Raw genomic sequence first — 23702 nt, forward strand, 5'->3', positions numbered from 1 at the left:
AATTATATTATGATTATTTTTTATTGCTGCTTATGATTTGTTTTCTTATGTCTTTTTCTGGTTTTGACTTGCTTCCCCCTTTTTTCATATTGTAAGGGGTTTGAGAAGTGCTGTTCCTAAAGACACTGCAAAAATGAACCCTAAATCGACAGTAGAAAGAATAAAGAGAAACATGTCTAGTCACTGCTTAAAATTGCCCATATTCTAAAATGTTATATTTTTCATACCAAAGAAACTTTTTAAAACAGTTACTGGATAAGGAAAATAAAGTACCTTGGAAGAGAGAAAAAATGACAACCCACCCTTACAAAAAACACACACAATTAATTCCTACTTGGGCAATCAATAAAGATGAGGGTATAAAATCCTGTTTTGTCACATTGATAAAATGACTAGAGCCACAGTTCTTCTTTGCCTCTCATACAAAACAGCATTTATATAATTATAAATTGATTTTTCTATAAGCATTCATTTTCCTTCCTTACCTTTCCAGGCAAAATAAGTTGTCCACTCTTCTATGCTCTTATAGGTTCCATAGCTGTCACTTTTATAGTAATGATCACAGATCATTAAAATGAGTTGCTCACATGCCTATATCCTTAACAACACCGAGTTTCTCAGGGATGGAGCTGGGCTTTCTTTTACTTTGAGCCTACTGTGTATTAGGTAGTAATAAATGTTTGTTGACTATTTCTAACTCTTAATAAAATTATTAGTTATTGTCCTCTAATTGTTATACTATGCATTCAAAAAGATTATAAGTCTATTGAAAGCAGGAGTTGTGGGATGACTCCTCATTACTGCACGGCTCCTCGTACAGTGTTATACATGCAATAGATATTAAATGAAAGAATGAATTACTTAATATTTGATATTGTGGGTAGAGCAGAACCTTAATAAAAATTACTGACTAACATTTATTTTTTTCCTGGTTGTTTAGATATAAGTTCTCAGTCACCATCAACAGAGCATTTACTAACTGGTGCAAGTTTTACCCATAGTCCGGTTACTACCAAAACCAGCAACATCTCGTACTTCTCATTAAAATCAGTTACAACTCGAATGAATAATTCAAAGGCAATTTCTCAACAGATATCAGGTTTTAAACATGCGGCTCATACTCTGAATACAAATCTCAGTCTGGGGGAGCTAGAAGTTCCTATGGACAATCGTAGTTCTATACGCATTAACCCCAACCACTCCCATGATGAAGTAAAGAACATTACCCAGGGCACCGTCCAAACAGAGACAGGAGGATATAATGATCAAGTTATCACGTCTGCCCAAGGTTACACACAGCACAAGGATGGATTTGCAGCATCAGTTAGTAGAGCCACCACTATTTTGCCAGAAAAGCCCGAGTCAACCAAAATATCAACTTGTGCAGAATCGCCTTGCTTTCTGGGTGTTTCCTGTGTGCCAACCACCGATGGTCACTTCCGATGTGGACGCTGCCCCCTGGGATATTACGGAGATGGTATCAATTGCAGAGGTAGTATGAAAACTCTTCAAAGAAAACTATGGAGTTCACATTCAAGTAGTTAAGAAGATATGCTTTCTATTTATTAATCTCTATTTACTCCATTTATTTCAATAATTTCTACTTATTTTACTTATTTGTCTGTATTCTTTTTCATATTTCAAAAGATTAACATGGGCATTTCTGAGTTATTTTTTAAAAAGTGTTAATATTAAACAGAATTATAACTATATAATATAAATGTATTTATTGAGTACCTACTGTGGTCTATGGAAATATTCTGTATCAATTTTGTCATATAATCCACAAGGACCCCACAAATTGGGTGTTATTTTCTTGTTATACAGATGAGAAAGCAGAGCCTTAGAGGGCTAACTGGTTTTCCTGGAATTAAGCAGCTAAAAGATAAAATAAGGATGTGAATAGCCTTGTGGTCTGGGTTCTTTACAGCTCTCAGTACGCATTTAGCCCTTTAACTTACTACTTCTGACATATTTGCCTATTTGCATAAACGAGGTTTCTCTGTAATTCCTACAGCTCTTGAGAATAAAGCAAATTGGGCATCACATTAATTTTGAAAGAAAAATAAGCATTTACTTCTTTTCACAATTATCAGCATTGTTTTCTCTGATGCAAAGCAAATTTTTGGCTTTGACAACATAGAAGCTATTTTTTTGCTAATGTTTTGTTTTGATTTGAGACCTACTTAAACAATAGCGATGTTGGAGTATTCCTTTGTTCTCAGTATTCCCTGGAGAAACTCTTATTTTTGTCTGCAGGAATAATGATAATAATAATCTTTAGCCTTGGGTGGTTTGGTTCAGTGGATAGAGCATCGGCCTGTGGACTGAAGGGTGCCAGATTCAATTCCGGTCAAGGGCACATGCCTGGGTTGCAGGCTCGATCCCCAGTGGGGGGCGTGTGGGAGGCATTCGGTCAATGATTCTCTCTCATCATTGATGTTTCTATCTCTCTCTCTCCCTCTCCCTTCCTCTCTGAAATAGAAATATATTAAAAAAATAATCTTCAATACTTAATGTTTATATATAAAACTTGTTATTATCCTATCTAATAAAAGCATAATATGCAAATTGACCATCACTTCAAGACACAAGATGGCTGCCCCCATGTGGACACAAGATGGCCGCCACAAGATGGCTGGCAGGGGAGGGCAGTTGTGGGCAGTTGCGGGTGACCAGGCTGGCAGAGGAGGGCAGTTGGGGGAGACCAGGCCAGCAGAGGAGGGCAGTTGGGGGGGACCAGGCCTGTAGGGGAAGGCAGTTGGGGGGGGGGGGCAGGCCTGCAGGGGAAGGTAGTTGGGGGGGGCAGGCTTGCAGGGGAGAGCGGTTAGAGGGGATCAGGCCTGCAGGGGAGGGCAGTTGGGGGGTACCAGGCCAGCAGGGGAGGGCAGTTATGGGCAATCGGGCCGGCCGGGGAGCAGTTAGGCGTCTATCAGGCTGGCAGTGGAGTGGTTAGGGGGTGATCAGGCTGGCTGGCAGAAGCGGTTAAGGGCAATCAGGCAGAGGCAGGCGAGCAGTTGGGAGCCAGCAGTCCTGGATTGTGAGAGGGATGTCTGACTACCCGTTTAGGCCCGATCCTGGTGGGATCGGGCCTAAACGGGTGGTCAGACATCCCTCAAGGGGTCCCAGATTGGAGAGGGTTTAGGCTGGGCTGAGGGACAGCCCCCCCTCCTCCCCCCATGCACGAATTTCGTGCACCGGGCCTCTAGTTGACAAATAAAACAAAACAACCTCATGCACTGCAGTCCTCAGAAGTGTTAAATGCCTAATTAGAATATATCAGGTAGTTATAGAAGCTTAAGGAATACAAACCTATAACCTTATGATGTGTTCCTGGCATCTTGCTCTTTGAAATTCTAATTATCTTCGCCTTTCACCAACATTTACCTGATTAGTACCTGACATTTCATTTCCCTCATCCCATTTATGGTTAGTCACCATATCTAACATAGATTTTACTATGGAAGGGATTACCCATATGGTTTTTCTTTCTCACCCTCAGGCATTCCAGTAGCAAAACAAATATAAGGGGGAAAATAATTTCATGGATAAATGTAGTGGTTATTGTTTAGTAATAGCATCAAATTAGTCAAATTTCAGAAAATTTTACTTTTATGACTAAGTCTATAAGCAACATGTACATACTGTATCAACATTTTACCCTTCATTTTTGCAGCCATTTGTAGACACCCATGTGGAAAAGGGAGGGAGTGTGTTGCCCCAAACATATGTAAATGTAAACCTGGTTACACTGGTTCTAACTGCCAAACTGGTAGGTATAGCACTCATTAGTTTGCATGATTAATTTAATTGATAATTGATATTCCTAAGCATGAGCTTTATTTTATACAGCTATCTGTCATCCTGATTGCAAAAACCATGGAAAATGTATTAGACCTAACATTTGTGAATGTACCCCAGGGTTTGGTGGAGCAACTTGTGAAGAAGGTAATCATTTAAATTAAAAATTGAATAATAAAGCAAATTTTTGAGTGTAGTTTTTCTGTATACTTATTAATATATTCATTAATGCTTGTGAGGGAGTCAAAGTTTTTAATGTTTATTTAAAATCATTTATTTGAAGATTTTAAAAAAATAAATTTCTAAAATCAGAAAACTAAAGAGCAATAGCTTATTTGTCCTTGGTAAAATTATCTTCAGGAATAATTTTTTGAGATTTAGTTATAAGTTATCAGAGCCCTACAAATATTTTACCTTCAAACACAGGACATCTGATTATTAAAGAACTTGTCAAACATAGTTTCAAAGAACTGTGAAATACCAAATAATTAGAAGATATCAGGTAGTAAGAATAAATCAAAAAAGTGATTTTTAGAAACATGTCTATATAGACCGGCCAGCATGGCTCAGTGGTTGAGCATCGACTTATGAACCAGGAGGTCAGGGTTCGATTCCCCACCAGGGCACATGCCCAGGTTGTGGGCTCTGGGCTCAATTCCAAGTGTGGGGCATGTAGGAGGCAGCCAATCAATGATCCCCTCTCATCATTGGTGTTTCTATCTCTCTCTCCCTTTTCCTTCCTCTCTGAAATCAATACAAATATATTTAAAAAAAATAAAGAAATAAAAGCATGTCTATAGCCATACAATCTTATTGTCTTAATGGAAATCTTAAGTATAGAGTTCAGAAAATGATATTCCTAAAGTGAATATTTTAAAAAACAAAATTGTTATTTTAAAAATAACAGATGTTGATAGATGGTAATGTAATTATTAATAAAATAGAGCCATATTAAATGCTTTCATAACAAGGTACAAATTAACAAATTAAACTAAATCTAGAATAAACCAACAGAAACAGTCAATATCAGTAGCATATGAAAATAATTATGGAAATATAAAAGTGTTCTATTTGTAAGCTAGAATGCATATGTCCAAGTATCACTTTCCAGAAGAAAGCTAAGATCATATGTAATCTTAATTATAGCAGTTGATCATAAGTTTTATAAACCAAGACATGCCAATGATTTGTGGGTGTTTTTAGAGAGTGAACTCAGAGTGAATCCCACAGAACCAAATTTCATAGTAAAAGATAACTGATTTTACTATAATTTGCTCTTACAAAAAGCTTTTATTGTAGCTGTACTTTATAAACAAAAACTGACTTTTTTAAAATTGCGAGGTGACTTAATAACATAATCTGTGTCTGCAGAATATTGTAGCCCACCTTGTCAACATGGCGGCACCTGCTTGGCTGGAAACCTCTGTACTTGTCCTTATGGTTTTGTGGGACCAAGGTGCAAAACAAGTAAGCAAAGCTCTTGTGGACTCATATAACAAAACTAGTAGCCCTGTGCCCAATCCGTGCGCCAATAGCTCTTTGCGGGGCCTGGCTGCTCTGGCCACTGCCCAGAGGCTCTCCGCGGCCCAGAGGCCCATCTGCGGCCAGGTGTGGAACGCTTGCCTTGTCGCCACGGCGATGAAGCAAGCAATCCGCCAGGCCGCTCACACTGTCCGCTCTCAGTGGCCACACCCCACCCCGGGACTGGGGGAATCCAGCGGGGCTAAAAGGACTGGGCGCCGCCATCTTGTGACTATGGGAGCCACCATCTTTTTGATGGAGTGATGGTTAATTTACATATTACCCTTTTATTAGATAGGACTGCTCCTTTGAATAGTTGATGGCTTTAATGCTAATTGATATAGACCCAAACCCCATGGAAAAAATCACACATTTGTGATTTATTATGACAGTTACCATTCAGCATACTACTGAGAGTGTTGGGTGCCAAAACTAAATTAAAATTTTCTTATAAGCAACTCTTTTTTTTTGGCCTTATTCATGACCACTTCTCCATTTTTTTTTTTTAGGTGATAGGAATTCAGTTTGTTGAATTACATATAAATTTACCTCATTTAATTTATGCCTGTGATTACTTTCATTAGTAAGTAATCATTTTTCCAAATGGCCATTTCTTGTTTACCATTCAGCTCAATGGTTTCCTACTTTTCCCATATATATCAGCAAAATAAGTAAAATTAACATAACTTGATATGAGAAATGGAGACCTTGTAAAGCCAAAGGAAAAATTATTTTTATCTTTCTTTCTGATCTTATTCATTAAAGATGTAATAGGCAGTTATGAGCTAACCAGGTAATAATCAATAATATGACCAATTCCAAGCCTAATCTATCTTTTTTTTTATTTGTGTCCTATGATCTTAGTGGTTTGTAACAAGCACTGTGAAAATGGAGGTGAATGCCTTACACCAGATGTTTGCCAGTGCAAGCCTGGCTGGTATGGACCCACTTGCAGTACAGGTGAAATAAAAAATATTTTCAATAAATGTCAGTTAAAAGAAAATTTAAATGTGTCAATGTCCTAAAGACTTGCACCCCAAAACATAAAACTAATCTGACAAGATTGGTATGAAGTTTTTATTTCAGAGATATTTTTAAAAACCTATCATCTTCATTCTTTTTCTTGTTATATTAAACCATAGACTGTTTAACAGCTTTATTGTCATCCAACCTGACCAATACGTTTTTTTTTATTTTTGCTTTTATATTTTCTTCATCCACTTGCCTCATGGTGGAGAGAGACATATCTGTGTTGCATCTTCTAGACCTCAAATTGTTGTGGGATTTTTTTTTTAAAATCACAGACATTCTATTTCATTAAACATTCAAGCAATTTTGAGTTAAGTGGGTACCATCAAATGAATTCATTTATCACTAAATCAGGCTTACTTCTTGGCAGCAGCGTTTGCAATTTTCTATGTTTAATCTAATACATTGTATTCTAATGACTTTTTTCAACATAGATTTAATTCAACATTTGTAGCTTGCCAACTATGTGCGAAGCATAATGCAAAGAGAAAACAAAGATCAATTTGATTTTGCCCTTGTTTAAGGAGCATATCATTAGTGAAGAACAGGATTACATTATTAAAAAGACTCTGATACAAGTTGAATTATAATAAATTATGTAATTAATGTACAGTTTCTTGGAAGCAGAGAAGAGGAATATTAATTTTGGCAAGTCAGTTTGGAGGGAAAAAGGTTTCACTCATATGTGGGGTATAAAACAAAAGCAACAAATGAACAAACAAAATAAACAAACTTGCAGATACAGACAGCAGAATGGTGGTTACCAGAGGGGAAGGAGGTTGGGGAAGAATGAAGAAGTGAAGGGTGTCAAGTATATGGTGATGGGAGGAGACTAAACTTTGGGTGGTGGGCACACAATGCAGTATTCAGATGTTGTATTATAAACTTGAAATTTATACTAGTATGTTATTAACCCCATAAATTAATTTTTAAAAAGAAAAATGTAATTGGGGGTACCTTTTAAAATGAAGCAAAGGTAAAGAAGCAAAAACGAAGGTTGTTTTTTAGTGTGCTAGGACTTGAGTGCAATGTTCCTGATAAATTGGGAAGGAGACTTACAGAGGTCCACATGGACACTTGTACTTGAGCAAATTACAGACCATCCTGTTTGAGATTTTGAATTGCCTTCTCCTAACTTTTAGTCATTCTTTCAGCTTAACAAGGGCATCCTGAATTCTAACCACAGTCTCCATAGTCTTAGCTTGGTATTATTTGTAAGCTTGATGAACAGACTTTCAAAACTATTACCCAGTTATTTTATTCCTCTTTTATTTGGCAAATTCTAACTAATTATAAGTTATGGGTTTAATTTGCAGTAAAAATAAAATATTTCATTATGCACTATTTTGCACTTCCATGCAGCTTTCATTTTTTTTTTAAATAATAAAACTTTTATGGTCTCTCTCCTCCCTGCTGTTCATTAGCTTTATGTGACCCTGTTTGCCTCAATGGTGGTTCCTGTAATAAGCCAAACACTTGCCGCTGTCCAAATGGATTCTTTGGTGCACAGTGTCAGAATGGTAATTATTCTTTCTTTATAAATAAAAAGGCTAAGGGGAAGTTGGGCATAAACAGAGATCTGAGTAAATACAAAGAGACAAGTTCCAAAGGGAAGATGCTATTTTGTTGTGTGTTTTTTTTTTTTTCTCTATTTCTTATGATGTTGCAAGTTTGGTCACCAAAGGACCACTTCATAGAAACGTATCAGAGTTATGATGAACAATGATTATATTTATTCAGCATATATTAGGCTCACAACTATGGCAGCTGTCTGCGCAGCTTTATAGAACCAAGGTGTAAAACAAATAAGCAAAGTTTTCTTGCAGTCTATTATAATGAAATGGTGTCATTTTCTTGCCTTCACAGCAAAAACATTTGACTTTTGCTCAACTTAATGTTCACTTTTATCTCATGATCTCTCTTGACTTTAGTTTTATTAAACATTTATGAAGAGCCAGATGTGCACAGCACTATGCAAGGTGATATGTGAACATAAAGATGCATCATTTCCCCTTTATGGCCTGTTATTTTAATACTTTCCCTCATAATGTTAATGCTATGGGTTTTTCAAAACAGTGGGCATGCCTTAAGCAGTCAGTGTAGACATGAATTAATGTCAATAAATGAAATTTAAAATGCATCTTCTGATATTCATATTTTTTAGCTAATGCAAAGTGTAGGGTAGATTTTTTAGTAAAAGCATGTCAGAACATGTCATAACTTAATTCCTAAAATGTATACTTTTTTTGTCTTGTTACACTTTGATTTTATTCCAATTTTTAATTTGGATGTTGGCTAGAAGTATTAGGTGGCAATTGAGGCAGAGAAAAAGAGCATCATTTTAATACTAGATATGTGCACATTGGAAATGAGTTCCTATAATTCAAATTTCCTATAATAAACAAAATAGCAAAAGAGAAGAAAGTAAAGACAGAGATAAGGCAAATCTTGAAAATTAGGAGACTATGTTGAAGCCCACGTTTGTGAGTTATAGGTATAATGTGGAGTGGAAAATGTAAGAAAGGAAATGAAAAGCTTACATGTCTTATACTACTTTTTAATTTTATTTTCTAAAATTTTTTAAAATATATTTTTATTGATTTCAGAGAGGAAGGGAGAGGGAGAGAAAGAAGCATCAATGATGAGAGATCATTGATCGACTGCCTCCTGCAGGTCCCTTACTGGGGATCGAGCCCAAAACCTAGGCATGTGCCCTGACCGGGAATAGAACCATTACCTCCTGGTTCATAGGTAGAAGCTCAATCACTGAGCCACACTGGCCGGGCAATTCTCTAAAATTTATATGCATGCCCTAGCTGGTTTTGCTCAGTGGATAGAGCGTCAGCCTGCAGACTGAAAGGTCCCAGGTTCAATTCCAGTCAAGGGTACATGCCCGGGTTGTGCTCTTGATCCCCAGTAGGAGACGTGCAGGAGGCAGCCAATCAATGATTCTCTCTCATCATTCATGTTTCTATCTCTCTCTCCCTCTCCCTTTCTCTCTGAAATCAATAAAAAATTTTTTAAAAAAATAAAATTTATATGCCAACCCTTAACTGGGAAAGAGGAAAAATCTCTAAATTATCAAGTAGAACTAAAAATTATATGTAGCCCGGCTGACGTGGCTCAGTAAATAGAAATAATCTTATATCATATAAAGATTAAGAAGCAGAAAATATGAGTATTTCTCCCTAATAAAAAAATAGCAACAGCCCTAGCCAGTTTGGCTAAGTGGATAGAGCACTGGCCTGCGGACTGAAGGGTCCCAGGTTTGATTCTAGCCAAGGGCATAGGTTGCAAGTGGAGGCTCCAGTTGGGGCACATGCAGAGGCAACCAATCGATGTGTCTCTCCCCCTCTCTTCCACTCTCTCTAAAAATCAGTGGAAAGAATAACCTCAGGTGAAGATTAAAAACAACAACAACAACAAAATAGCAATAAAGACATCAGAGAAAGTAGACTCAAGCATTAACCAGGAAAAGCTCCGTCTAAAATAATGAAAAGTACCCATTTGTTAAAATAATTCAGTTATATTGTTTTTATTCATAAAGCGCTACATTATTTTTACTTATAAATCCATTAGAAATCAGGTGAATTTTTCTTAGTGTTTGGAAATAAAGCAGCTATTTAAGATGGATCTAATTCAAATGGGAAGTGAGTCTGTAACATCCCTATTATCAAAACCAGATAGAAATAATCTTAAATCCGATATATAAGATTAAGAAGCAGAAAATATAAGAGTATTTCTCCATAATAAAAAATAGCAACAGCCCTTGCCATTATTTGACATTCATTTTTAAAACACAAACTAAAATGTATTTATCATTTAGGAAAAATTAAATTTAAAATTGCCTGTGTATTATTATTTTAAAAACAACCATATTTAATTGTCATATCTGGAAGAAACATGAAGCAATATAATAATCCTCTCATAAAAGATGATAAATATTAGATTCTGAACTTCATAGAACAGAATCATATATATATATATATATATATATATATATATATAGAGAGAGAGAGAGAGAGAGAGAGAGAGAGAGAGAGAGAGAGAGAAGATACTACAGTATGTTCAAGATTACCCAATAAATATTCCTAACAAAGCCAAGGATTTGTTGTTTAAAAGATTTTTACCAAACAGTCATAGAAAAGTCACATAATAAAGCTCTGCATTCATTACTTCTGTAGGTATTTAAAAGTTATTTTCCAAATATTATGTGACAGATTATTCAGATTTTTTTGATTTCCACAGGAACAGAAACATTCTTACACAGAGCTAGGTTTTGACTTATTTTCTTGGTTTTGATCAGATCATTTCATTCTTTACTTAAAGTGTGGTAAAAGAAAAAAAATAAGGTTCATAATATGTGCACTATAATACCAAAGACTCCATTTGTTATGACCAATTCCCCAATACATTGCAAACTGTGCTAACCCACTAGCAGCTTATAGCTCTAAGAATTGTATTTTGATTTAGAAGGGGTGATTTTAGTACTCGTAGTTGTGATCTTTTATTTTAATAGCACATCTCTCTGCCTTATGGCCCCACAGGTAACAAGCACACGATGCAATATGTAATATACAACAACTGAATGTGTAATATTCACAGATTGCTGCCATGTATTCTTTTAGCTATCTGTCACCCTCCCTGTAAGAATGGTGGCCACTGCGTGAGAAATAATGTGTGCACCTGTCGTGAAGGATACACTGGTAGGAGATGCCAAAAAAGTAAGACACCACTACCTGTATTTGCTAACTACAGGTAAATCAAACACATTAAATAGCTAAACTACTGCTATGTAAGACCTGACATTTCATCTTTTTACCATAAGGTGTCTGTGATCCCATATGCATGAATGGAGGAAAATGTGTGAGACCAAACATTTGCTCTTGTCCTTCTGGTTGGAGAGGGAAACACTGCAACACACGTAAGAGGAAAACTCAATGCTAACACCTCCATTATCTTGTGAATATGAATTCGAATTTAAGACAAAGAACATTTTCCTTGTTTTTATTTTTGCTTTATGTGTTTCTATTTTAAGTGATATCTTTTTTTAAAAAAATAGGAATCTGAGTAAAATGCCAAATCCTTTCAACTTATTCTTTCGATTTAGCAGAGGAAGCAGATATATTGTGTTTTCCAGTCTGCCCAGTACGATTGCCAGGAGAAATAGCCAGTCTGTAAGTCATGGTCTTCTAGTTTTAAACAGGAGTCAGGAGAAGGTTTTAAAAATTACTAATTCCATGGTTCCATCTCGGACCAACCAATTTAGAACCTCCCAAGGTGGGTGCCACTGCTTTCAAACTGGATTAGTTTTTTAAATGATAGCAGCTCTCCTCATTCAAATATTATTTTTTTCCTTTTTATAAATTATTAGTTAAAATGAGCAGCTATGATAACATATTGGTCAAAGAGAAAAATGAGAAGCAATATGATGTCTAATAATTGGAGGAAAGTTAAATCACTATGCACTTTATCAATGGAACATACAACCATTAAAATCAAGAATAAATAGTGACATTGGAAATATTCTGGATAAAATGTTAAGGGAAAAGATCCTTTCATCACTGACTTTTAACTGTCATTTTATTTCTCTAATGAACATTTTTTGTGTTTTATGATAGGATTTGTTTAGTAAATCATATTTTTGACTTGTTCATGTTTCTATTTGCAGCTATCTGCGTTCAGAAATGTAAAAATGGTGGTGAATGCATTGCTCCCAGTATATGCCATTGTCCTGCCACCTGGGAAGGACTGCAGTGTCAAATACGTAAGCCTACAGCATTCGCTTTCTATGATAGATTCTGAATCTCCATCTGTTTTATTGATTAGCCAGAGAGCAGGGAAGAACCAAACAGCCATCTTGGGTTTCCCATAGCCCCTACTATTTGTTTAATTTACAACCATTGTTTATCCATACAATATACCCTAGAAGTTTTCATCACTAATTTTACGATGCTTCCCATGCAATTTCAAATATTTTGAGGTATTCCTGGGGCCCTTCTGAAATACCGCTAAGTTATTCCTGCATATATTGAGATTTTAAACCCTTAAAACTCAATTTCTAGCAAGACTCTGAGACCCGAGAATTGAGAGCTTCTTCGTGCCCGGGGGACTGCACCCGGGGGCCCAGCGGCCGTCACCATGCCACATAACGAGCATATTGAGTTACCCCGGAAGCTCTATGGATATCGTTTGGATTATCATGAAAAAAAGAGAAAGAAGGAAGGTCGAGAGGTTCATGAACGTTCAAAGAAGGCAAAAAAAGATGATTGGCCCTGACTGGTTTGGCTCAGTGGATAGAGCATCGGCCTGCGGACTGAGGGGTTCCAGGTTCGATTCCAGTCAAGGGCATGTACCTTGGTTGTGGGCACATCCCCAGTGGGGGGTGTGCAGGAGGCAGCTGATCGATGTTCCTCTCTCATCGATGTTACTGACTCTCTATTCCTCTCCCTTTCTCTCTGTAAAAAAATCAATAAAATATAAAAAAAAAAGATGATTGGTCTGAAGGCTAAGCTCTACCATAAACAGCGCCATGCTGAGAAAACACAAATGACAAGGACTATCAAGATGCATGCAAAACGAAACACCAAACAAAAGAATGACTAAAAGACTCCACAAAGAGCAGTACCTGTGTATCTACTGGACAGAGCGGGACAGTCCCGAGCTAATGTACTTTCCCATATGATTAAACAAAAAGGAAAAGAGAAAGTGGGAAAATGGGAAGTCCCTCTGCCCAAAGTTCGTGCCCAGGGAGAAACAGAGGTATTAAAAGTTATTTGAACAGGAAAGAGAAAGAAAAAAGCATGGAAGAGGATGGTTACTAAAGTCTGCTTTGTTGGAGATAACTTTACTTGAAAACCACCTAAATATGAAAGATTCATTAAGTCAATGGACTTAGGTTTCAAGAAGGCCCATGTAACACATTCTGATCTGAACGCTACCTTTTGCTTGCCAATACTGGGTGTAGAGAAGAATCCCTACTCCCCACTTTATACAACTTTGGGTGTTATTACCAAAGGTGCTGTCATCGAGGTGAACGTGAATGAGTTGGGCCTTGTGACACTAGAAGGCAAGGTTATTTGGGGAAAATAAGCCCAGGTTACCAACAGTCCTGAAAATGATGGGTGCACAAATGCAGTCTCCCTGGTTTGACAGCAGTTTCATTCAAGTAACTCTGTAATTGTCGAAGACTGTGCACCAATCAGGAAAACTCCTTTACTGTGATGTTTCTGAGTGCTATCAAACAGCTTACATGTCTGTAGTCATCAAGAGAATTATTTATTCTACTGTAAAGAACATTAAAATAGCCCAGTTTTACAAACTGCTCTTTATTTCATGAAATTGAATGATTAAAAAAGCAATTATAGCAAAAAAAGAACAACAGAAACTCAATTTCTAATAAAAACTAAGTAAGCAATTAGCATCCTTTGGCATGGACATTTTATAACCTCTGGAAACATTACTTATAGACCTAAAAGTCAATTACTAACATGGAATTATTTTTTTTAAACTGGACAAAATAAATGTCTGTTTTACTTGAACCAACAAACTTAAGGTGGCTTTTATTTACTAAGGATTAATCTTAGATCACATGAACTTGAAAAGCATTTGAGTTAGCTTCTATATTTCTGAGACTTTTAGAATACCCAAATCTTACAAGCCCTCACCTTTGAATTAATTTTTAACAATACATTCCAAAGGTAGAAAATTATCTCACATTTACAACATGGACAGACACAAACAGAAACCGTTTGACCATTAGAATAACTCACTAGCTTATAAAAGGACAACTGAATCCAAATTTACAATTTATATTGTAAATTCCATGACAAGTCAAGTTCCAAATGACCATCCCCCTTTTAAAATTAGGCCAGCGCTGGCCAGCATGGTTCAGTGGTTAGAGCATCAGCCTACGCACCCGAGGGTTGTGGGTTTGATTCCCAGTGAAGGGCATGTACCTGGGTTGCAGGTCCAATCCCTTTCCCCCTCCCCGCCCCCCCGCCCCCATGTGGGAAGCAACCAATCGATGTTTCTCTCTTTTTTTTTAATTGTTTAAAGTATTACATGTCTCAACCAACCGATGTTTCTATGTCACATTGAAGTTGGTGAGAATTTTAAAAAATAAAATAAAATTAGGACAGAAGTTTTTTAAAATAGGTTTATATTGATTTTTAGAGAGAGGAAGAGTAAAGGAGAGATAGAAACAACTATGAGAGAGAAACATTGATCAGCTGTCTCCTGCATGCTTCCTACTGGCTTTTGAGCCCCCAACCGGGCATATGCCCTAATCAGTTTGTGCATGAATGGACACTCAACCACTGACCTACACTGGCCGGGCAGGACGGACATTTTTAATCCTCAAAGAACTGGGTTAACACCTAAATGACCTCCTAGTTGATTTATCTAAATCCTCATTTTGAAGCTTGGAGAGACCAACACATTTTCCATTCCTTCTGCCTAACATTATAGCCAGCTTTTTCTAATTGTGCACAGGAAAGTTAATTTCGAACTATCAATGGATTCTCATTTCAGCCATGTTAGTGGGGTGGGTTTTTTTTTTTTTTTGTGCTGCTGTTGTTTTTGGGTTTTTAAAACAAATATAAATTTTTTATTTTAGAGAGGAAGGGAGAGGGAGAAACATCAGTGATGAGAGAGAATCATGGATAGGCTGTCTCCTGCACACCCCACACGGGGGACTGAGCCTGCAACCCTGACTAGGAATCCAACAGCGACCTCCTGGTCCATAGGTGGATGCTCAGCCACTGAGCCACACCGTCCTGGCAGCCACGTTAGGGTTAAGGAGAGGCTGGCGGTGGCGTGCAGAATTAGCCTCGGAGGCATGATTTCCCAGGATAATTCTGAGATCTGCAGGTCTAACGAACTTCTAGGGAAAACCAGCCCTATATGCGTGTCTCCAGACAAGCCAAATGCAGTGGGTATCCTTTAGCCCTGCCTTTCGCCCAGGAGGTAGCTTTTCCTCAGGCAATTCCACAAAAATTCTCCTTCACCTACGAACACCCGGGCAAGGGCCAGCCAGAGCTTACCTGCCGGCCCGGAGCCACCCTGCTTCCCGGGGCCCTTCCCCTGGGGGCACCGGCCCCTGCCCGAGCCCTTCCCCTGGGGGCACCCGGCCCCTGCCCGAGCCCTTCCCCTGGGGGCACCCGGCCCCTGCCCGAGCCCTTCCCCTGGGGGCACCGGCCCCTGCCCGAGCCCTTCCCCTGGGGGCACCGGCCCCTGCCCGAGCCCTTCCCCTGGGGGCACCGGCCCCTGCCCGAGCCCTTCCCCTGGGGGCACCGGCCCCTGCCCGAGCCCTTCCCCTGGGGGCACCGGCCCCTGCCCGAGCCCTTCCCCTGGGGGCACGCGTCCAGGGGCCGCCGCCGCCCACCGCTCTGGGTTGGCTGTGAGCTCACTGCACGCCCCACGGCGCCCACGTCGGCCACTCGAGGTGCCGAGGGGGTGAGGTCTGAACGTCGTCACCCTCTGGCCATTTGGGTTGGGGAAACAGTGTCCTCTCTCCTTGGAAGGGAGAGGTGGCTCTCTCAGGGACCCAGCCAAACTTGTGTTTAGACTCGCAGTGAGCAAGCCAAGGAAAAAGCCCAAGTTAAAAGCGGCACCCTTTTTAGTCTTTCCCCGGGTATCTCAGCCCTTATCCCCCCGGAGGGTTTTTGAAGAACCGCTTCAATGAAGTCATGGCCTGCTACTGAGAGCAAGGAGGCCGGGAATTCTGAGAGAAACTCACCAGGTTCGCGGGATGGGAAGCCGGCGGGCTTCTTCAGAGCCTGACGCTCCACGCGTGCAGGCCACGTGACATAAGAACCGTGCAGGCCACGTGACATAAGAAATGTGCAGGCCACGTGACATAAGAACCGTGCAGGCCACGTGACATAAGACCCGTGCAGGCCACGTGACATAAGACCCGTGCAGGCCACGTGACATAAGAACCGTGCAGGCCACGTGACATAAGAAATGTGCAGGCCACGTGACATAAGAACCGTGCAGGCCACGTAACATAAGAAATGTGCAGGCCACGTGACATAAGAAACGTGCAGGCCACCTGACGGAAGGACCCTCCAGGCCTGCAGAGAATTTTTATGAGCTTCTTTGAGCCAAACTGATGACGTGTGTGTGGGTGTGTGTGTGTGTGGGGGATGGTGGCAAATATGTCAAATGCTCCTCCATTATGTGTATCTTTTAAAAATCCCCTTCCTCAAAATGCCTTATTTCTAACTATCCAGAAACTATCTAAATATTGATGACACTTTTAAAAGGTATGTTTTTATTGATTTCGGAGAGGAAGGAGATGGAGTGAGAGATAGAAACATCAATCATGAGAGAGAATCATTGATCGACTGCCTCCTGCACGGGATCAAGCGGACAACCCAGGCATGTGCCTTGACTGGGAATCGAACCGTGACCTCCTGGTTCACAGGTCAATGCTCAACCACTGAGCCATGCCAGCCAGGCTTGATGACATTATTTGAACAAGATGTCCTACTGCTCTTTTCAGGAAAATTGTTTAATAAGTATTCCAATCCTTAGCTGTGCGACTTGTGCGTTACACAACCTGCCCAACCATTCACGCCAGTCCTGGTGAAAACAACCTGTAAATGTTGTATTTATACTAAAGGGAGTATTATCTTGAATTATACCAGTTTTCAGTATGAGCTATTGAAGCAGATACCTCTCATGAAAAGTAAGTGTAGTGATGATAAATTTATGTTATGTTTATTTTCACTCAATATTATTTAAAAGCATTTCCATGTCCTTAAAAACAAACTCTAAATGATATATTAAGTTCTATAATACTAACACTATAATTCACTTGGCCTTTCCCCCTTACATGGAATATTTATTTAGAAGTTATTACTATTATAAGAATTTTCTCAGAGGCCAAGATGGTGGCGTAGGCAAACTCCCGTACTCACCGCCTCCCACAACCACATCAAAATTGCAACTAAAATACAGAACAACCATCATATAGAAGTAAAGAAGAAGGCACACTGAGACTGGTGGGAGGTGCGGAGGTGCGGAACGACTGGTCTAGCACCCACCTGTGCCGCTTTTTTAATCAGGAGCAAGATCATCTCTGCGGAGGCCACCCACAGGAGCAAGGGGTCCCAGCCCCACACCAGATGCCCAGCCCAGGGTCCTAGAGCTGGGAAAAAAAGTCCCCGTAACTGCAGGCTGTGAAAACCAGTGCGGATTGGGGCTCAGTGACTCAGAGACTGCTGGAGACCCAGCTGTTCCTCTTAAAAGGCCGGCGCACAAACTGAACTTACAACGTTTCGCTTCCTCTGAGTTCCAATACCAGGGCAAGGCTCTGGGGGACACAGACACATATGAAGAGGAATTGGATAGTCTGGCATCGGGGCAGGAAGATGGAGGCAGCTTTCTCCCAGATGGAGGTGCTCTCAGGCATCATTGTTCCTATGCTGGGACCTCCCTGGTTGGTCGCAGGGCTGACTGGCAGCCATTTCTGTTTGCTCCACCCTGGTGATTCCCTGAGAACCCGCCTCATCCAATTTACCCACCTGCCACCCCCCACATTGTGAGCAGCAGCTTTTGCACCTGAATGGCCTCTCCTTGCTCAGGGTAAAATCTGTCAAACAAGCTGCAGCTGGGTCAGGGAGCCCCAAACCAATCAATAAAAGGCCCAAGACCCGGCACCAGCAACAGCCTGCCTTGCTTCACAGCTGGGCCTCCCCTGGGCACTCCCAAACCCAATACAAAGAGGAGGAATCTGCAGATCTCTCTGTAGCTCCTGATGGATGGCCCCAGGCAGTGGCTGCCTTTACTCCTCCCTGGAAACCCCAGAGCTAGTGTACCCAGTGGTCAGTGTCAGACCATACCAGATTACAACTCTACACATCCATAAGAGACCCACTCAAGAGGCAGACTCAGTGAGCACCAAAGCCCCACTGAAGCAAATTCTGCTCCACAGGGGTGTCTCCTGCACAGCAGCTCTCCCACTGTAGTTGCAGTGGGTCCTCACAGCCAATTGGCCTGGAGGTCAATTCCTCCCAGTGACACCAATAGCAATCAAGTCTCAACTACAACAAGACTGTGCACACAGCCCACAAAGGGGTGCACCTAGAGTGTCTACCTCAGATGATTGAGGAGGCTGAGCCACTGCACCCTATAGGACACCTACTACACAAGGCCACTCGACCAACTCAAGGAGACATAGCAGCTCTACCCAATACATAGAAACAAACACAGGGAAGCAGCCAAAATGTGGAGACAAAGAAACATGTCACAAATGAAAGGAAAGGAAGAAAGCAAACTACTGGATATAGAGTTCAAAATCATGGATATAAGTTTATTTGAGGATCTTCTAGAAACTTCCAAGGGACTTAGTGAGACTTTCAAGGATCTTAGTGAGAATGCCAAAAAAATGGAAAAGGACCAGTCAGAAATCAAGCATACACTGACTAAAATAAAGAATAATATATAGGGATTCAACAGTACACTAGAGGATCCTGCGAATCAAATCAACAATTTGAAAATATGAGGAAGCAAAAAACACCCAACCAGAAGAGCACAAAGAAAAAATAATCCAAAAATATGAAGATAGCGTAAGGAGCCTCTAGGACAACTTCAAGCGTATCAACATTCACATTATGGGGGTGCCAGAAGAAGAGAAAGAGCAAGATATTGAAAACCTATTTGAAGAAATAATGACAGAAAAATTCCCCCACCTGGTGAAAGAAATAGACTTACAAGTGCAGGAAGCACAGAGTTCCAAACAAAAGAAACCCAAAGAGGACCACACCAAGACACATCACAATTAAAATGTCAAGGGCTAAAGTCAAAGAGAAAATCTTAAAAGCAGCAAGAGAAAAGCAGTTAGTTACCTACAAAGGAGTAGGTAACTAACTGTCATGACTGTCGGCTGATTTCTCAACAGAAACTATGCAGGCCAGAAGGGAGTGGCAAGAAATATTCAAAGTGATGAATAGCAAGGACCTACAACCAAGATTATTCTATCTAGCAAAGCTATCATTTAGAATTGAAGGTCAGATAAAGAGCTTCACGGACAAGAAAAAGCTAAAGGAGTTCATCACCACCAAGCCAGTATAATATGAAATGCTGATGGGTATTTTTTAAGAAGAGGAAGAAGAAGAAAAAGAAAAAGATAAAAAATATGAACAACAAACTGGCAAAAAATACATATCTATCAACAATTGAATCTAAAAATCAAAATAAATGAATATGAAATCTCATGAACAGAATAAACTGGTGAATAAAATAGAACCAGAGGCATGAAAATGGAACCGACTAACGATTCTCAGAGAGAAGGTGGAATAGAGGGTGGGAAGAGATTAAACAAAGATCTTATGTGTATATATGGATTACCTATGGACACAGACAATAGGGTGGTGAAGGCCTGGGGCAGGGCAGGACTGGGGGAAAAAGGGACATCTGTAATAATCTCAACAAATGAAGATTAAAAAAGAACATGCTAGAGAGAAAGTGGGTAACTAATTCAGGTAAAATTTATATAAGATGTGAACTTTTCCTACTTATAAAATAAAAAACAATATTTAACTGCAAAAAATAATTTTCTCTCTATAGGTGGGAAGGTAGGTAGATAGGTAGGTAGGAAGGTAGATTAGATAGATAGATAGATATTGAGATATATTGGAATAGAGATATTTTTAAATTTCACTAGGAGAGATTTTAATGAAAAAAATTCTAGTACAGACACTGAAAAAAAATTTAAATATTTTTATTGATTTCAGAGAGAGGAAGGGAGAAGAGATAGAAACATCAATGATGAGAGAGAATCATTGATTGGCTGCCTCCTGCACGCCCCCTACTGGGGATCAAGCCCGCAACCCAGGCATGTGCCCTAGAATGGAATTGAATCTGGGCCCCGTCAGTTCGCAGGCAAACGCTCTGTCCATTGAGCCAAACCAGCTAGGGCTTTAGAATGTTTCCCATAGAGTTGTTTCACTTTTAACTTCTAATGACGGTATATAAAATTATCTGTTTTTCCATTCACTGACTTGTACTGAATTGTCTTTTTAGAGTTTTTGCTAAATTATTAAAAGCAAATCATGAATTCCATCTTATGTTATTGATTTGAATCTCCTCTCTAAAACTAACAAAAAGAAGCCCAACCAGTGTGGCTCAGTGATTGAACATCAACCTATGGACCAGGAGGTTGCGGTTTGATTTCTGGTCAGGGCACATGCCTGGGTTGCAGGCTTAATCCCCAGTAGGGGGCAGCCAATTGATGATTCTCTCTTATCATTGATGTTTCTATCCTCTTTCCAACTCCCTTCCTTTCTGAAATCAATAAAAAAAACATATATTTTTAAAAATAAAGATAAAAAATGATATATTTTAAATACTTGAAAATGTAGTCAATAAAAATTTTGTGTGCTTTAGTAATCTCTTTATAAAATTGTAAAACTGTTGTGTTGAGTTTTGGGTGATTTATTTTTTGATGTGTGAGTGTGATTGTGTGTGTGTGTGTGTGTGTGTGTGTGTGTGTGTTTGCACTCTGGTTGCAGGAAGATAGGAGTGCACTTGGTCACTCAGAGGTTCTTATGACTATTTTTATAGCTGATTCATTGAATGGCTTAAGACCACCAGACTAGAATATATCACAAGCAATTGTGTCAAAGATAGTAATTGTAAAAATGTGTGTATTGCAGCAATTTGCAATCAAAAGTGTCTTTATGGAAGCAGATGTGTACTTCCCAATGTGTGTTCTTGCCGCACTGGATATTCTGGAGTCAAATGTGAAAAGAAAATACAGGTATTGAAAATTTTAAACAGAAAACAAATATTAGATATTGACATATGCTCTCTACTCAGATATTCTACTTAGTAACTGATACCTACCTGTTAATGTTTTATTTCATTTTATTTCCAAAATTAAAAAAAAACATACAAGGATTTGCTATTTGCCTTTAAATCTAAAAATCATATTATTCTATCCTACATAATAAAATGGTAATATGTAAATTACCATCACTCCGCTACGCCCACGATTGGGCCAGCAGGAGGCGCAGGGGGCGGGACTCAGGGTGGCCGGGGTAGCTGATTGGGCCAGCAGGACGCTGAGCCACTGGCGCCGCGAGCTCAGCGTCTGTGCCATGGCTGCCGGAGGCTTTCGGAAGGCCTGGGGCACCGGCGGACAGCCGGCCAGGTCCCCCGCGATCAAAGGCCAAAGCGGGGGACCTGGCCGGCTGTCTGCTCCTGCGCAAGGCCTTTCGAAAGCCTCCGCGGCGCCGGAGGCTTTCGGAAGGCCTGGGGCACCGGCGGACAGCCGGCCAGGTCCCCCGCGATCAAAGGCCAAAGCGGGGGACCTGGCTGGCTGTCTGCTCCGGCGCAAGGCCTTTCGAAAGCCTCCGCGGCACCGGAGGCTTTCGGAAGGCCTGGGGCACCCGCGGACAGCCAGCCCGCTGGTGCACCAGGTGCATGATTAAATCATGCACTGGGCCTCTAGTGTAATTATAATTACCTTATTATTCAAAGTTTAGATGTGTACTTAAGGAATTTCAATGTGTAGATACAACCATCAAAGGTTATGGAGTATTTTATGGCACTGGATCTGAAAGAGAGCAAGTATTTATAATACAGATTTAAGATAGCACTAATTTATATTTTGGTCAAATATTAGATATCAATACCAACCTCAGGGGTGTTGGGTTGGGGGCTGAGTATGATGATTATTAGGGGGAAGGGTGTGGGGGTAGGTAGAAGAAGGTAAAGGAGGGATAAATTGTAATGGAAGAGACTTGACTTTGGGTGGTGAACACATAATACAATATACAGATGATGTATTATACAACTATATACCTGAAACCCATATAATTTTATTAACCAATATATCACCAATAGAGTAAAAATAAAATCTATCACTTTTAAATCAATGAGTCACTATTTTGAGTAAACATTTTCAGTGTATCATGTGCCACTAAAGACTTGTCAATCCTCATTCTTTTCCTTGACAGTTCTTTCTCTTTATTTGCTCTCTATTAAAATAATTTTCAAAAGAAAAAGGAAAGAGTAAAAAAGTAAAATAAAATCATTTTCATGGCAATCAATAAAAAGACTCTTTATATCATTAGAATTAGGATTTATTTGTATTTCAGAAATCAAAAAAGCAAAGGAAGAATAGAAGCTTCCTTAGAGTTCCTGAAATTGTCCCACACTTACTTGTAAGGCCAGTGCTACATAAACATATATTTTAGAAGTTTCTGTGATCATATCTGTACTCAAAAGATTAAACTGAATTTTTTTTGGTCCCCAATCTTAAAATTCTAAGTATAACAGCCAATATTATAGTCCTAATTGCTACACATACCAGGGTGGCTCTAATGATTACAACAAAAATTGCAGAGCTCTCAAAAATTGCTTAAAATTCTAATTATTATTTTAATTTAAAAAGCAATTATATGCAGTTTAGCACTTCAAAAAGCCAAAAGGTCATGAAGTATGCTGGTGTACTAGAACTTGAAAAATAATAAGGAATTTTCTTTTTGAAGTGTGATACTGAATCAGGCTGGCCTAGAGGCAAAGTAGACATATATATGTTTTTCTCCTAGCACTGTGTTCAGCCTGCAAGTGTATGACCCCCATTTTGAAAAACACAAGATCATAATACTACCATGGGTTGAAAACCAGAAACAAAAATTATTAAGTACTTATTTGATTAGCTATTGTTGAGAAAAGTAAATATAAAATCTTGAGTTCTCTCCTTTTGAAGGCAACCTAAATATATGTATTATCTTATTTTATTTGAGATTTTTATGCCACAGAAAGCCCTATGAGTTCAAAAGTTTTCAATTCCACGGTACCATACTACAGTAGGTTACTTCTCTACATTTCAATTTTATGTATTTCTTTACCAACTTAATCCTTTCTCTTAAGATAAATCGCAGATCACCTTCATCGCCATTAATGTTGCTCCTGAGACGGCAGCTGGAACCATATTAAAAATCAAGAAACCAAGAAAAGAGAGAACAGAGGTCATGGGGAAGAAAATGGAAAACAAAAAACAAGAAGACTAGCTCAAGGACCACATGTTCTGCTTTACTATAACCTGCTCTCCCAAGTTCTTTACTTCAATTTTCATTCTAGCTTTATTCTATTGCTTATTGGTGTGATCAATTTCATTTGCTTTTAATATTTCTTTGGCTCCTAAAATATGGGGGGAAAGTTAATTTCTCTTTAAAAGGAAAAAAACAACAACTACCATTTATGGGTATTCATAGAACCATTTCGAATTTCCTCCCCAACTCCTCTCTTATCTACTATCCCAAAGGAGAGTTCAGGCTGGCTAAATCACCGTCTGGCCCTCTTCAAGCAGCACCCTGAGATCAGTGGGTGAAAAA

At 39.4% G+C, this 23702-nt stretch overlaps 1 protein-coding gene and 1 pseudogene across 2 annotated transcripts in view; both read left to right on the forward strand.

Annotated features, from left to right (window-relative positions):
* Window positions 1-23304, forward strand: part of VWDE (von Willebrand factor D and EGF domains) — a gene marked incomplete at its 3' end in the record, with an annotated part of 72025 nt that extends 48721 nt beyond the window's left edge. The window contains exons 14-24 of the mRNA XM_079786736.1: window positions 941-1492; window positions 3677-3772; window positions 3853-3948; window positions 5173-5268; window positions 6187-6282; window positions 7776-7871; window positions 10980-11075; window positions 11180-11275; window positions 12023-12118; window positions 21015-21118; window positions 23239-23304. Of these exons, the coding sequence (XP_079642862.1) occupies window positions 941-1492; window positions 3677-3772; window positions 3853-3948; window positions 5173-5268; window positions 6187-6282; window positions 7776-7871; window positions 10980-11075; window positions 11180-11275; window positions 12023-12118; window positions 21015-21118; window positions 23239-23304 (1490 nt within the window). The remainder of the gene's footprint in view (window positions 1-940; window positions 1493-3676; window positions 3773-3852; window positions 3949-5172; window positions 5269-6186; window positions 6283-7775; window positions 7872-10979; window positions 11076-11179; window positions 11276-12022; window positions 12119-21014; window positions 21119-23238) is intronic.
* Window positions 12493-13503, forward strand: LOC307108593 (ribosome biogenesis protein NSA2 homolog; annotated as a pseudogene). Its single transcript has 2 exons — window positions 12493-12615; window positions 12844-13503. The product of its transcript is annotated as a ribosome biogenesis protein NSA2 homolog (transcript).
* Window positions 23305-23702: the final 398 nt, after the last annotated feature.

The sequence above is a fragment of the Cnephaeus nilssonii genome (genome assembly GCF_951640355.1).
Source record: "Cnephaeus nilssonii genome assembly, chromosome: 12".
NCBI classification, from domain to species: Eukaryota; Metazoa; Chordata; class Mammalia; order Chiroptera; family Vespertilionidae; genus Cnephaeus; species Cnephaeus nilssonii.